Raw genomic sequence first — 14,083 nt, 5'->3', positions numbered from 1 at the left:
GCAATAACTGGGTATCTGCATAATGTAAATACTATATTTTTGTATAGCTATAGTTCTTGTGGCTATGACTGTATTTTTTTTTTTTAAGTCATACCTGAAGAAAACTTCCCATTTGAACTTTAAAAAAACTTTTATGTAATAATTCAAAAGTTGCATTAAGAGTCCTTTCCTTTTGCCACTTACTCTCAGGTCCCAAACCCTCACCACGCTGCTTGCTTAGAGCCTTGCAAGGTACCATGTATGGTTTAAAATTTGAGATTTCAAGATGGTTTCTGGCCAGCAGGTGGAGGCGTTGGTCCTAAGTCTCATAGCATTAAGGCCAGCAATATATTCAGTAATCTTTATCCAAGCAAAAATCTTGAACATGATTTTCCATGGTGAAAAAAAGCAAACTATAACGAACACTGTGATACTTTCAGGGATAGAGATGTCACATTTCTTTGCAGCTTTTCCCTGTCAGCTGGAGGACTGGGACTCCTCCGTTCCTTCTTTTCTCGAAAGCTGGTTTCCCCGCTGCAATCCAGGCTGTCAGGAAAGAAACAGTATACTTTCATTTTAAAAAGGAAGGGAGAAAAGTAGTTGTACTGTTCACAAAGTGGTACATTAAGATGCGTTATGGTTTTTAATTACTTCTTAAGCCCTCCAGGTGGCGGTAGTGGTAAAGAATCCATCTGCCAAGGCAGGAGACTTAAGAGATGCAAGTTCAATCCCTGGGTCGGGAAGATCCCGTGGAGAAGGAAATGGCAACTCACTGCAGTATTCTTGCCTGTAGAATCCCCATGGACAGAGAAGCCTGGTGGGCTACAGTCCATGGGTTCACAAAGAGTCAGACACGACTGAGCGACTTAGCATACATGCATGCACTGAAATCCTCAGCTCTACTTGGGATTTTATTTCAAAAGGAGAAAGATTTTTTTTTTTCAAACAAGTTTAATATAATACACTGTTAATATAATACACTGTTAGGCAGAATTTATTCTGTATGATCAGGTTTTTAGGATACATTAGCATATTTAAAAGTATTTCTGAAGGGAAAATAGCCTGCTGAGGGTTGCAACATTGATATATACCATCTAAAAGAAGTCTTTGTACTTTACAGTTTATTTACATGAGGCATGAGGATATTCAAAAGTGATAATTAAAGAATAAATTGTAGTTAGTGCCTCATACCAACCCAAGATATTTTTCATCAAGAGGTTTTAAGTTGAGGATTGGAAGTAGACATTCACAGCTCTGTTGCTTTCTTCAAACCCCAGAAAGTCAGACTGGCTTAAATAATCCTTGCCCTGCTGGACTCAACAGGGGTCCTGCCTGTAAAAGACTAACCCTGAGAAACCAAGATTCGCTGTTATTTTCTATTACCCAGCAGCTCCTGGCCAGAGCTAAGCCTATTAATTTGGGGACTAAAAATAAATCTGCTCTGAGAACAAATCATTGTGTTCTCCTCTGCCTTGGAACTTGAGAGCATATGCCAGGAAGGGAGGGACTGAGCAGCGTATCTGTCTGCCCCAAACCTTTTACTGACTAAGCACAGAGAGAGGGGAATCTCCTCACCTGCGTGTTCCTCTTTTAACTCCTTTCTTCGTGAAATGTAGGTGGTTCTCTATGTTAAAGAAGAAATGAAAAGGAATGATCTTCCAGAAACAGCAGTCATTGGACTTCTGTGGACCTGTATAATGAACGCTGTGGAATGGAACAAGAAGGAGGAGCTCGTGGCGGAGCAGGCCCTCAAACACCTGAAGGTACAGGGTCCCTGCAAGGCTGTCCAGGCTGCAGGCCAGCTGCAACTCTAACAGCGGGGCAGACGGGTTCTAATCATAATGCTCCCAGGTTCAGTCCAAACGTACATTTCCTAATGTTTTTCCTTTCAAATATGCCACCACCTAAAATGTTTGAGATGTAAGAGCTTTTGAAGTACCTGAGGGTAAGTTCTTATTAAAAACAACATCAGAAAATCCACAGAATAGTCATATATTCAGTATTAGTTAAAGAGGAATATAGTCTGTTAGTTTTCCTTCTACCTGACAAAAATTTTTAAGGAATATTTTGTTTAAGTAAGCTACAAGTTGACATTAGAATTTGAATAGTGAGTGGTGGAAGAAATCAACTGATTGTATAAATTGTATATTTTTGTACGGGGATATATATGTGTTTGCCTTTATCATCCTCTCCGTGTAAAACTATTAAGAAACGTAGAAAACTTAGAACCTGCCTTCAGAGTTTACACTTGAATTGGGAAGCGAGCACCTACATAGTATAAATTCGGTAGGATATAAATCAGATAACTCTTCAATATTTAGGAGAACAGAGCAGTGAGTATCCTATACAGGCAAGGATCAAAGGAGGAGTTTGTGTTGAGCTCAGTAACTCTTAGAGAAAATAATAGCAAACATCAACATCTAGGGGCTTCCCTGATGGCTCAGATGGTAGAGAATCTGCCTGCAATGTGGGAGATCTGGATTTGATCCCTGGTTTGGGAATATCCTCTGGAGAAGGGAATGGCAACCCACTTCAGTATTGTTGCCTGGAGAATTCTGTGGACAGAGGAGCCTGGCGGGCTACAATCAGTGGGGTCCCAAAGAGTCAGATAGGACCGAAAGACACACACACACATCAAGAACGAGAAGCCAAGGTCGTTTAAGACAGAAGAGCAATATGAACAAAACCATAAAGATGTTTTGTGAGGGCATCTGGGAAGAGACCTCTGCTCTTCCAGCGGCAGAGCCATACTCCAGGAGTGGGGGAATCACAGCAGGCCTGGGAACCTTCAGAACTTAGGATCTCTGTCTCATTTTCACAATATCCATTAGACGAACACAGTAGCATAGCAGTTGTCTCTGACAGAGTCAGGAGTTCCTATTTGGTCTCTTTTAGTAGGTACAATGAGAGAAATCTGATATGATGCAGGGATAAAAAATTCATTTTGGTTGGACACAAAATTATAATAAAATAATCCTCAAAGTGGAAGTTTTCTAAGCAAATCTCCAGGTGGGTACAATGAGAGAAATTTGATATGGTGCAGGGATAAAAACTTCATTCTGGCTGGACACAATATTATAATAAGATAATCCGCAAAGTGGAAGCTTTCTAAGCAAATCTCCAGGTGACGGCTGTGGTTCAAGTGGCATCAGCCTTATACCTCCCAACAAAAGTGAACGGTCTTCCTCCCCACTCCTCTTCCAGCAATACGCTCCACTCCTGGCTGTGTTCAGCTCCCAAGGCCAGTCAGAGCTGATCCTTCTGCAGAAGGTTCAGGAATACTGCTATGACAACATCCATTTCATGAAAGCCTTTCAGAAGATTGTGGTTCTCTTTTATAAAGGTATGTATCTGTGTTGTTCTGCCACTATGCTTCCGTGTTTTGTTGAAGCTCTTTTTGGGCCACAGCAAGGGGAAATAGATGGGGAAACAGTGGGTGACTTTATTTTTCTGGGCTCCAAAATCACTGCAGATGGTGACTGCAGCCATGAAATTAAAAGACGCTTACTCCTTGGAAGGAAAGTTATGACCAACCTAGATAGCATATTCAAAAGCAGAGACATTACTTTGCCAACAAAGGTTCGTCTAGTCAAGGCTATGGTTTTTCCTGTGGTCATGTATGGATGTGAGAGTTGGACTGTGAAGAAGGCTGAGCGCCGAAGAATTGACTGCAAGGAGATCCAACCAGTCCATTCTGAAGGAGATCAGCCCTGGGATTTCTTTGGAAGGAATGATGCTAAAGCTGAAACTTCAGTAGTCTGGCCACCTCATGCGAAGAGTTGACTCATTGGAAAAGACTCTGATGCTGGGAGGGATTGGCAGAAGGAGGAGAAGGGGACGACAGAGGATGAGATGGCTGGATGGCATCACTGACTCGATAGACGTGAGTCTGGGTGAACTCCGGGAGTTGGTGATGAACACGGAGGCCTGGCGTGCTGCGATTCACGGGGTCGCAAAGAGTCGGACACGACTGAGCGACTGATCTGATCTGATCTGTAGGGGTGATGCAGAGGGGGACGTGGGTTTCTGCTCATCTCTGAATTTTAGTGAGGCAGCCACATTATGTAGACAGAGAAGGTATTAATACGAACCCCATAGACGCCTGTGGCCCCAGGTCCCGGTCTGATTAGGCCCCTGTGCACTTCTCATTGATGGAAATGGCTAGAAGACTGGTCATGAACTTATAATTTTGGGAGGTGGGGAGGGAGGATGGTGAAAAAGACTAATTACTAAAAAGAAGGTCTGTGTTCGAATTGTAAGGATTAGTTCTAACAACAGTGATCACCAGAAGCATGTTCAAACCTTTCAGATACCATCAAGCTGGTTCTAAATTAGCTTTAAACTTTGTGTTTTAGTGATTTGGCTCAACCAGTCTCCTGTTTGCCCAGGAAATGACTATTTTTAGATTTTCACATTTACTGTCTGTTCATTATGTTTATAAGGATTAGGTTGCTATGACAACTGGTACTGCCAGTTTATTAAAAAATGAATGCTCTAGGGTTTTAACTGATCTCAATGTCTATACCTATAGTATATTTTTAAAAAATGATCCTAGACTATTCTTTGGTATAGCTTTGTGTAGTTTTATGAGGGGGAGTATTTAAACAATGATACATTTTGAACATGATGAAATGTTTATTAGAATTACTGCTATCTTAAATGGCATAACACAGAAGAAAACTAAAGTATAAACTAATGGACTTCCCTGGTGGCTCAGACGGTAAAGAATCCGCCTGCAGTGCAGGAAACCCGAGTTCAATCCCTGGGTCTGGTAGATCCCATGGAGAAGGGAATGGCAACCCACTCCAGTTTTCTTGCCTGGAAAATTCCAGGGATAGAGGAGCCTGGCAGGCTACAGTCCATGACATCACAAAGAGTCAGACACAACCGAGCGACTAACAGACACGCACACAGCAAACACATAAATGAGTACCAGTCAAATGTTTCTTTGCTTTTTGATGCGTTCTTAAATTTGTCTGTTTTGAATGACAGTTTGGAATGTAAAAATTTTACATCATCGGTTGCTAGCTATTTGGGAAAAAATGCATGATAGCATTTTTCACAGAGTTTTAATTGGCTCTCCAGATTCTTCAAATGCATTCATCTTGCCCACAAGTGTGTGGGTGATATTTTTGCTTTCTCAGCACTAAGGTATTCGGGCACAATTTTTTGTGTCAGTGGGAGACTGTGATGACTGCAGAGTCCCATTTGAAGTTCAGTAAAAGATGTTTTTTTTTTTTGGGGGGGGGGCCAGGTCTGTCTTAGACTCGCTTGGATATGGTTGTGAGAGAGCAACATCCTAAAACTAGGGTTTACATGATACCCCAGGTCATGAGATAGCAATGTCTTAATGCTAGGCGACCCATCAGAACCAGACCTGCAGGTCCCATGGCAAACATACCTGTGGTGCCCAGTGCCCAAGACAAACTACTTATTAATCAGTAAAGGCATTTAGGTGGCATATTAACTATTAACGTCCTATTCTTCAGATTTCTCTTTTTAACTGTTAATGAATATCAGCATCCTTCCCCATTATACTTTTTATAGCAAACCACTAACAGCTAGCAAAACTGGCGGCTTTGAGTTATTTCCTATTCTTCAGCCCCAAACGCTAAGGAACAGTGGCCTGGCATTATAGCCAAGAAATGGGCACCAAGAAGTACAAAGAAGAGGCATTAGCTGTTCCTTAGGCAGTAGATTAACCAGGTGGTCAGCTTTTAAATAGATTGTTTCAGTTAGTACAGTCTGGTGAGCATGAGCAGGCCCAAGGGAACATGGGAAGATAAGTGTCAGCATCAGTTCTATTCTGGCCCAGCTGTTTTTGGAAATGAAGTCAGGAAACTTGCAAATAGAAACCTAAACTATATTTTACTGAAAAGTTAAAACTGAATATCATTTTCTAAGTAACTTCACAATTTTCCACAAAATTATACATATAGGCTGTTTTTCTGAATAAAATAATTGCATTTCTTTCTCTTGAGAACACGGAATCCCTGAGGAACGGTTGTTCTTTATGACTGTTAAGAGAGTTACTGTGTTTACCTTCCTTTTTATAGTAGTTTTTACCTTTGCCTTATTTCATTCAGCAAACACTTATGCACCAGTAGACAAATATTTCCTCTGTCTTTCTATGGATTTGGATGTTCTTGTCCTGTGTTTCATATGCCTAGGAAGACTTGAGGACTGTGTTTGTTAAAACACTCCTTTTCCAGTGCCTGTGTGCGTGTGAATCACCGGGGGAGCTTGTTAAAACAGATTCCCCAAGGATTCTGATTCAGTGGGTCCAGCCTTGGGCCCTCAGATTTTCCTTTTAACAAATTTCCAGGTGATGCTGTGACTGTTGGTCTCAGATCACTGATTGATCTAAAGGATGTTTATTGAATGCCAGAAGTGACAAATCCCATGAACTATAGTAACATGGTTAAGATTATGCTTAACCATTAATTCCATATACACATATACATTTTATAAATATCAAATAGTGTTTTGTCTGCCTCTTTTATCTAGTGATGGGAAGCCCTTTACGTTTTGCTTTAAAGCCAGTTTTCAAAAATGTAATGGAAATCATTTCTCCTTTCCCATTTTAGAAGTCGCTCAGTAAGTGTCCGACTCTTCGTGACCCCATGGACTGCAGCCTACCAGGCTCCTCCGTCCATGGGATTTTCCAGGCAAGAGTACTGGAGTGGGGTGCCATTGCCTTCTCTGAATATCTCTATTACATACACTCATCTTCCTGTGTTGCTAGAACTTGAGGATAACAGAAACTGGGATATGACTCCCTATGTCCCCTCTGGAAACCTAATTGCTTAAAAGAATGCCATTATTAAAATTTTTATTTTTATATATTTTATAGAAAAAAAATAGTGGAATGAAAGTGAATAAACTTTGAGTAATGCTTTGCAGCAATGAAAGGAGAAAGTGGTGACTGGTCACTTACTGAAGATTTACATTTTGTACTAGAATCTAGATTTTTATATTTCTAAGGCAGTAAGGAAAATAGTAAGTGCCTCACTACTTTTCTAACATTGCAGTATTCACTTTCTAAAATAAATTTCTTTCTTCCTAAAGCTAGGTACTGTATTCTCAGCATGTAGGTTTGGAAAAATATAAAACTACCGCCTCAAGTACTGTTAGTATCTCTATTATGGCTTTTATTGTTTGTGGATATATCTTAGATTAAATTCTGTTCCTCACACACATTTTTCTAAAAGAAGTTTCTTATTCTAAGAGATTTTTGACCTTCTCACATATAGTCCCAGCTTTCTTAGGGTAAATTATATTAGACTCATGTCCCTATATGACACTGCTCATAAAAAGTACTGAATTTTATGTTTCAAGTGACATCGTTTTCAACTTAAATATTTAAATAACTGACATCACCTAACACTGTGCAGTTGTCATAACACTCTTAGGATATTGTCTCTTTGACCCTCGTGAAAACCCAAATTTTGAACTAAAATTCTACACATTGAGACATGTTTAGTTTTTCTCATCAGGTTATTTATTATACATGAACTGAGTGCAAACTAGCTGTCAAGTCTTATGTTAAATGCTGGAAATGAGATGAACAAAATAGTCCCTGACTGCCTGGATTTCAGAGTATAGAAGAAAATCCAAAATTATAATCACAATGTGTCTGTGTATTCATTCACTCAGTCATGTCTGATTCTTTGCGACGCCATGGACTGTAGCCTGGCAGGCTCCACTGCCTGTGGTATTTTCTAGGCAAGAATACTGCAGTGGGTTGCCATTTTCCTCTCCTGTAATCACCATATCAGTGGCAAAAATAAGGCTGGTACCAATAAATGATGATAAGTGGAAGGATGACAGCAGAGGGGCCCCTAACTCAGAGCTGAAGCTAACTTGGTGAAGGAAAAGGGAAGGCTCTCAAGGGACCAGAGTATTTTCCCAGAGGTGATGAAGAAGTTGGCCACATAGAAGGGAGAGAAACACACTGTAATATGAGGGGCCTTAGTGCAACTGTGGAAAGTCTCCTTTCTTACTGTACTTTTACTGATTGTCTGTATTCCTAGTAGGTAGTTGGGGGAGATTCCAACACTTTGTCATCTCCATCTCCCGGTTATAATGAACTCTTCTCCCTACTTTTCCTTAGTGGAAAACACAAGTTCTCTCTCTCCTACATTTGTCAAGGAGCTCCTTCCATTTGTGATTAGATTTTTTCCTACACAAAAGTTAACTTTCTTTTTGATATTCACACTTTGCCTCAAAGTTGCCCTGTGTCATTGCTTCTGTCCCTTCTTTATCATTTATTTCCCTAGAAATTTGGTCTTGCCGCAGGTGTTTATTATTAAATTCTTCCACGAGCTCAGCTCTGCACAAAGTTGGTCTGATTTTTCAGTAGATGATATATCTGGTAAGTTTTACCTGTCATGTACAGTCCTTTTCACAAGCACAGTCACCAACAAGGATTCTAGTACTTGCATGGTCTCTTTTGGCCTCTGTGGGGCAATCAAATGCAGGAGTGAGCTTCATAAGGAAGACACGAGACAGAGTGTCACTAAGCTACACTCTGTCGCCTTTGCAACCTGTACATTGTATCATAACATGATTTATTATGTGAGAAGAAAAAATAGAATTTCCCTTTAATTCTATATTTTATTTTATAACGTTAACAGTAGTAGTTGTTCAGTTCAGTTCAGTCGCTCAGTCGTGTCTGACTCTTGGCAACCCCATGGACTGCAGCACACCAGGCCTCCCTGTCCATCACCAACTCCTGGAGTTCATTTAAACTCATGTCCATTGAGTCGGTGATGCCATCCAGCCATCTCATCCTCTGTCATCCCCTTCTCCTCCTGCCCCCAATCCCTCCCAGCCTCAGGGTATTTTCCAATGAACACCCAGGACTGGTCTCCTTTAGGATGGACTGGTTGGATCTCCTTGCAGTCCAAGGGACTCTCAAGAGTCTTCTCCAACACCACAGTTCAAAAGCATCAATTCTTCGGTGCTCAGCCTTCTTCACAGTCCAACTCTCACATCCATACATGACCACAGGAAAAACCATAGCCTTGACTAAACAGACCTTTGTTGGCAAAGTAATATCTCTGCTCTTAAATATGCTATCTAGGTTGGTCATAACTTTCCTTCCAAGGAGTAAGTGTCTTTTAATTTCATGGCTGCAATCACCATCTGCAGTGATTTTGGAGCCCCAAAAAATAAAGTCTGACACTGTTTCCACTGTTTCCCCATCTATTTCCCATGAAGTGATGGGACTAGATGCCATGATCTTAATTTTCTGAATGTTGAGCTTTAAGCCAACTTTTTCAGTCTCTTCTTTCACTTTCATCAAGAGGCTTTTTAGTTCCTCTTCACTTTCTGCCATAAGGGTGGTGTCATCTGCATATCTGAGGTTATTTGATATTTCTCCCAGCAATCTTGATTCCAGCTGTGCTTCTTCCAGCCCAGCATTTCTCATGATGTACTTTGCATATAAGTTAAATAAGCAGGGTGACAATATACAGCCTTGACGTACTCCTTTTCCTATTTGGAACCAGTCTGTTGTTCCATGTCCAGTTCTAACTGTTGCTTCCTGACTTGCATATAGGTTTCTCAAGAGGCAGGTCAGGTGGTCTGGTATTCCTATCTCTTTCAGAATTTTCCACAGTTTATTGTGATCCACACAGTCAATAAAGCAGAAATAGATGTTTTTCTGGAACTCTCTTTTTTCCATGATCCAGCGGATGTTGGCAATTTGATCTCTGGTTCCTCTGCCTTTTCTAAAACCAGCTTGAACATCTGGAAGTTTATGGTTCACATATTGCTGAAGCCTGGCTTGGAGAATTTTGAGCGTGACCTTACTAGTGTGTGAGATAAATGCAATTGTGCGGTAGTTTGAGCAATCTTTGGCATTGCCTTTCTTTGGGATTGGAATGAAAACTGACCTTTTCCAGTCCTGTGGCCACTGCTGAGTTTTCCAAATTTGCTGACATATTGAGTGCAGCACTTTCACAGCATCATCTTTCAGGATTTAAAATAGCTCAACTGGAATTCCATCCCCTCCACTAGCTTTGTTCTTAGTGATGCTTTCTAAGGCTCACTTGGCGTCACATTCCAGGATGTCTGGCTCTAGGTGAGTGATCATACCATCGTGATTATCTGGGTCGTGAAGATCATTTTTGTACAGTTCTTCTGTGTATTCTTGCTACCTGTTCTTAATATCTTCTGCTTCTGTTAGGTCTAACTCAATGAAACTAAGCCATGCCATGTGGGGCCACCCAAGACAGGAGGGTCATGGTGAAGAGGTCTGACAGAATGTGGTCCACTGGAGAAGGGAATGGCAAACCACTTCAGTATTCTTGCCTTGAGAACCCCATGAACAGTAGTTGTTAGTACATGCATATAGTTTGTAAACCAAAAAATATACATATGTTAGGAGTGTATGTGCTCAAAATTGTCTTGCTGATAGGAGAACATGATGAAAACAGTTTGGAAGTTAGTAGTATAAATCACAGGCATGTTAAAGATGTCATAAAAACAAATTCTATAAAAAGGACTTTTAAAATGCATGTTTGAGATAATTAGTGTTCCTGGAAATTTTCTGCAAAGCGTTCTTACCCAGTAACAAATCACTTCCTCGAGTTGTGAACCATCTTCTTCCTATGGCTATGAAAACTGGGCTTTGATGGCCAGAGCTAGGAAAGTTCTTTCATCATTGTGAGTGGAGAGTGCAGAGCTGGAAACATGAGAAACTCAAAGACTAGAAGCTAAGAGTAATTCCTTAGGACTCTTAATTATAATTTCTAAGTCTAGTCCTTATAAATGAATAAACCCAGATTTCTATCTTCCTTTGCAAAACGTAGTGTATTTAATGATCAAAATAAAAAATAAAACACACTTTTATATTTTCTAAAACCAATCATGTGCATTTTTAGTCAATTTAATCTCTTCAATTGAATCTGAGAGCCAGTTATTAATTTTAAAAAACAAGACTTTTGTTATGAAAAGATCAGTGATATTATGAATGAAAACAATATCAAATCATTTCTCTTGTTTTTATAAGTTAAAGGTATATTTTAACTACAAAAACATCGTTAGAATGATTTATCAGCATTTGCAATGGATTGGGTATATGCTTTCTATTTCATTTCACACTCCAAAACCCCAAAAGACAACCCATTACAACATTGGCAAAGTATAGGCTATTGTTTCCACATTCCCCTTTCTATTCTTAACATTAACTATTCTGAATTAATGATAACTTGAGAGTATCAAGGTATATTTGTGGAATTTAGAGTTTTAGGTAGTAGATATTTAATAGATACGGAGAAGGCAATGGCACCCCACTCCAGTACTCTTGCCTGGAAAATCCCATGGACAGAGGAGCCTGGTGGGCTGCAGTCCATGGGGTCGCAAAGAGTCGGACACGACTGAGCAACTTCACTTTCACTTGTCACTTTCCTGCATTGGAGAAGGAAATGGCAACCCACTCCAGTGTTCTTACCTGGAGAATCCCAGGGACGGGGGAGCCTGGTGGGCTGCCGTCTATGGGGTCGCACAGAGTCGGACACGACTGACGCGACTTAGCAGCAGCAGCATTTAATAGATAACACTTTCTCTTAAAAGCCTGTAGGAAGTCTGTCTAACACGTCTTTCTCTCTGAATAGTGTATAAGGAAACTCATGTGATTTAGATATTGTGGGAAAATAAATTTAGGACAGCAATAGAATGATGTAGAACTTTGGATTCTGTGTATATTGGTCCCATGGTATACCCAGGAAGCTCATCTTTATATTTAATCATTAATATTATCATTATTGCATTCTATCTACAATATATATTTTTTCGTTTGCCCTTTTTTTCTCCTAAAGTAAATCCCCTTAAAAGACCAGTCATTTGAGGTTGCTGCTTAATCAAGATGTGTTTGAAACTGGCAGGACAAAGGGTATTCTGAAATGCTAGAATTGCTGATTCATTGGCAAAATAACCCAGTTTCCTCCCAGCAAATTAACACTCTAAGATTTCCAAGTCCCAGCCTCACCATCATCACTAAAGTACTGACGGTCCTATCTACTGGGCTTCCCCAGTGGCTCAGAAGTAAAGATCCCACCTGCTAATGCAGGAGACAAGGCTTCCATCCTTGGGTCAGGAAGGTCCCCTGGAGAAGGGAATGGCAACCCACTACAGAATTCTTGCCTGGGAAATCCCATGAACAGAAAAGCCTACAGTCTGTGGGGTCACAAAAGAGTTCGACACCACTGAGCAACTAAACAACATCACCACCCGAACTGCCAACATACTCAGGACACTGTGCTGTGTGGAAACAAGCTTGGTTCTTGTCTTCTGATAAGTTTCAATATGCGTTTCTTTTATAACAGAATTTTAATATTTGAAGTGATTGCTTTCTATTAAACTGTAAGACATGAACTTGCTTTGAAACATGATATGTATGTAATAACTTTGAAATGTTTGATTTGAAATTGCAGCTGATGTGCTGAGTGAAGAAGCGATACTGAAGTGGTACAAAGAAGCACATGTTGCCAAAGGCAAAAGTGTTTTCCTTGACCAGATGAAGAAATTTGTGGAGTGGTTACAAAACGCAGAAGAAGGTATGATTGTATTTAACAGCCCTGGTGGCCATTTAGCGGGTCCTTTCTCACTGTAATTCAAAATAGCTCCTCCCTCCACAGATTTTTTTTTTTTTTTTTGGCTTTGTTAAACTGAAGTTCTGAGCCTTCATTTCTGAATCAAGGCAATGAAAATATCTGCATGATAAACAAAACAAAATCTCTTAAATTATCCCTGCTGCTGCTAAGTCGCATCAGTTGTATCTGACTCTGTGCAACCCCACAGACAGCAGCGCACCAGGCTCCCCCGTCCCTGGGATTCTCCAGGCAAGAACACTGGAGTGGGTTGCCTTCTCCAATGCATGAAATTATCCCTAGTGGAGGACAAAGAGGAAGAAATAATCAGATGTGAAAGGAAAAACATAATTACATTTATAGGATTGTATAAATTTTTTATAGTGCCTTTACTGGTTGACGTGCTTACGTGCTTAAAGTGGGAATACAAGTTGGAAGAGCAATAATGATGAGACTTAATCCAACTAGGCATGAGAAGTTGATGATCCAAGTAGTTATAGTCACCAGTAATATTTCTGAGTATGTTGCCTTTTTAGAAAGTCAATTTCATTTAAAAATCAAAAAGTTTGCTTTCTGCCCTGTCTATGAGTCTCTTAGTCAATGGACACCCAGGCAAAAATGTCTTTTTTTAGGGGACAGGGAGATAAGAGTAGAAACTATTTCCTGACCTCGTTTAACAGTCTCAGAAGAAAACGACCTGACTTGTCTCTCTCTTCTCTTGTAGAATCTGAATCTGAAGGTGAAGAGAATTAGGTGGCTCCAGAAGCACAATACCCAGGTCACCACACAACACTTTTATTGGGAATGCTGAGCCATTTGAGAAGAGAAACTTGGCTTCCGTTTTCACAAAGAAAAAAAAAATAGGATAGGCTTCCCTTTTGCCGAGGGGGAAATGGTTTTTTGTTTTGTTTTGTTTTTAAATGGAGCCCTGAGGCATCAGCGATTATACTTGGGACTCTACCTCTCACTCACTATTCGCTAACTTAAAGCCATTCAACAGGGAGTCCAGTAGGTATCTGAGGCGAAATACTCCACAGACTCCCCTTTTTTTAGCTGTATTTTTCAGGTACTATGTGGTGAACGCCCCACTGGTGTCTATTACAGGGCCACTTTGGTAGTTGTGTATCTGCTCGTGTATGTGATTTGACAAACCAGTTTTTTAAAATAAATGGCTTTTTAAAAATCTGGGCTTATATTTTCAACGCTTTTATTTCTTTACTGTCCTGACTTCTGTACAGATGACATTTCAGTGTCAGGCTTTCTTTCCCATCCAAAATGCTGAATGGTTCTTGTCGATCAAAGCACTTCTACTCCTTGTATCACTGGTGAATATATTTCACTTACCTTTGTAGTGTAATAGAAATCCACCCAAAAGTATAGGCACACTAGCACCAATGCCATGAATTGATAATAATAATATTATCTGCGTGTGAGGATGTCATTTTCATTATGCAGGAAATAAAAAGGACAAGAATAACTACCCAAGAATAATTAGAAGTCATAGGATA

At 40.2% G+C, this 14,083-nt stretch overlaps 1 protein-coding gene across 3 annotated transcripts in view; it reads left to right on the top strand.

Annotated features, from left to right (window-relative positions):
• BZW2 (basic leucine zipper and W2 domains 2) overlaps positions 1-13,763 on the top strand; it is a 62,292-nt gene extending 48,529 nt beyond the window's left edge. For all 3 annotated transcript variants that reach the window (XM_005897371.3, XM_005897372.2, XM_070369762.1), the window contains exons 9-12: positions 1,596-1,742; positions 3,184-3,322; positions 12,420-12,542; positions 13,300-13,763. In XM_005897371.3, the coding sequence (XP_005897433.2) occupies positions 1,596-1,742; positions 3,184-3,322; positions 12,420-12,542; positions 13,300-13,328 (438 nt within the window). In that variant the 3' untranslated portion in view covers positions 13,329-13,763. The remainder of the gene's footprint in view (positions 1-1,595; positions 1,743-3,183; positions 3,323-12,419; positions 12,543-13,299) is intronic.
• Positions 13,764-14,083: the final 320 nt, after the last annotated feature.

The sequence above is a fragment of the Bos mutus genome, chromosome 4 (assembly GCF_027580195.1).
Source record: "Bos mutus isolate GX-2022 chromosome 4, NWIPB_WYAK_1.1, whole genome shotgun sequence".
Classification (NCBI taxonomy): Eukaryota; Metazoa; Chordata; class Mammalia; order Artiodactyla; family Bovidae; genus Bos; species Bos mutus.
This window is presented reverse-complemented; position numbering and strand designations above follow the sequence as displayed.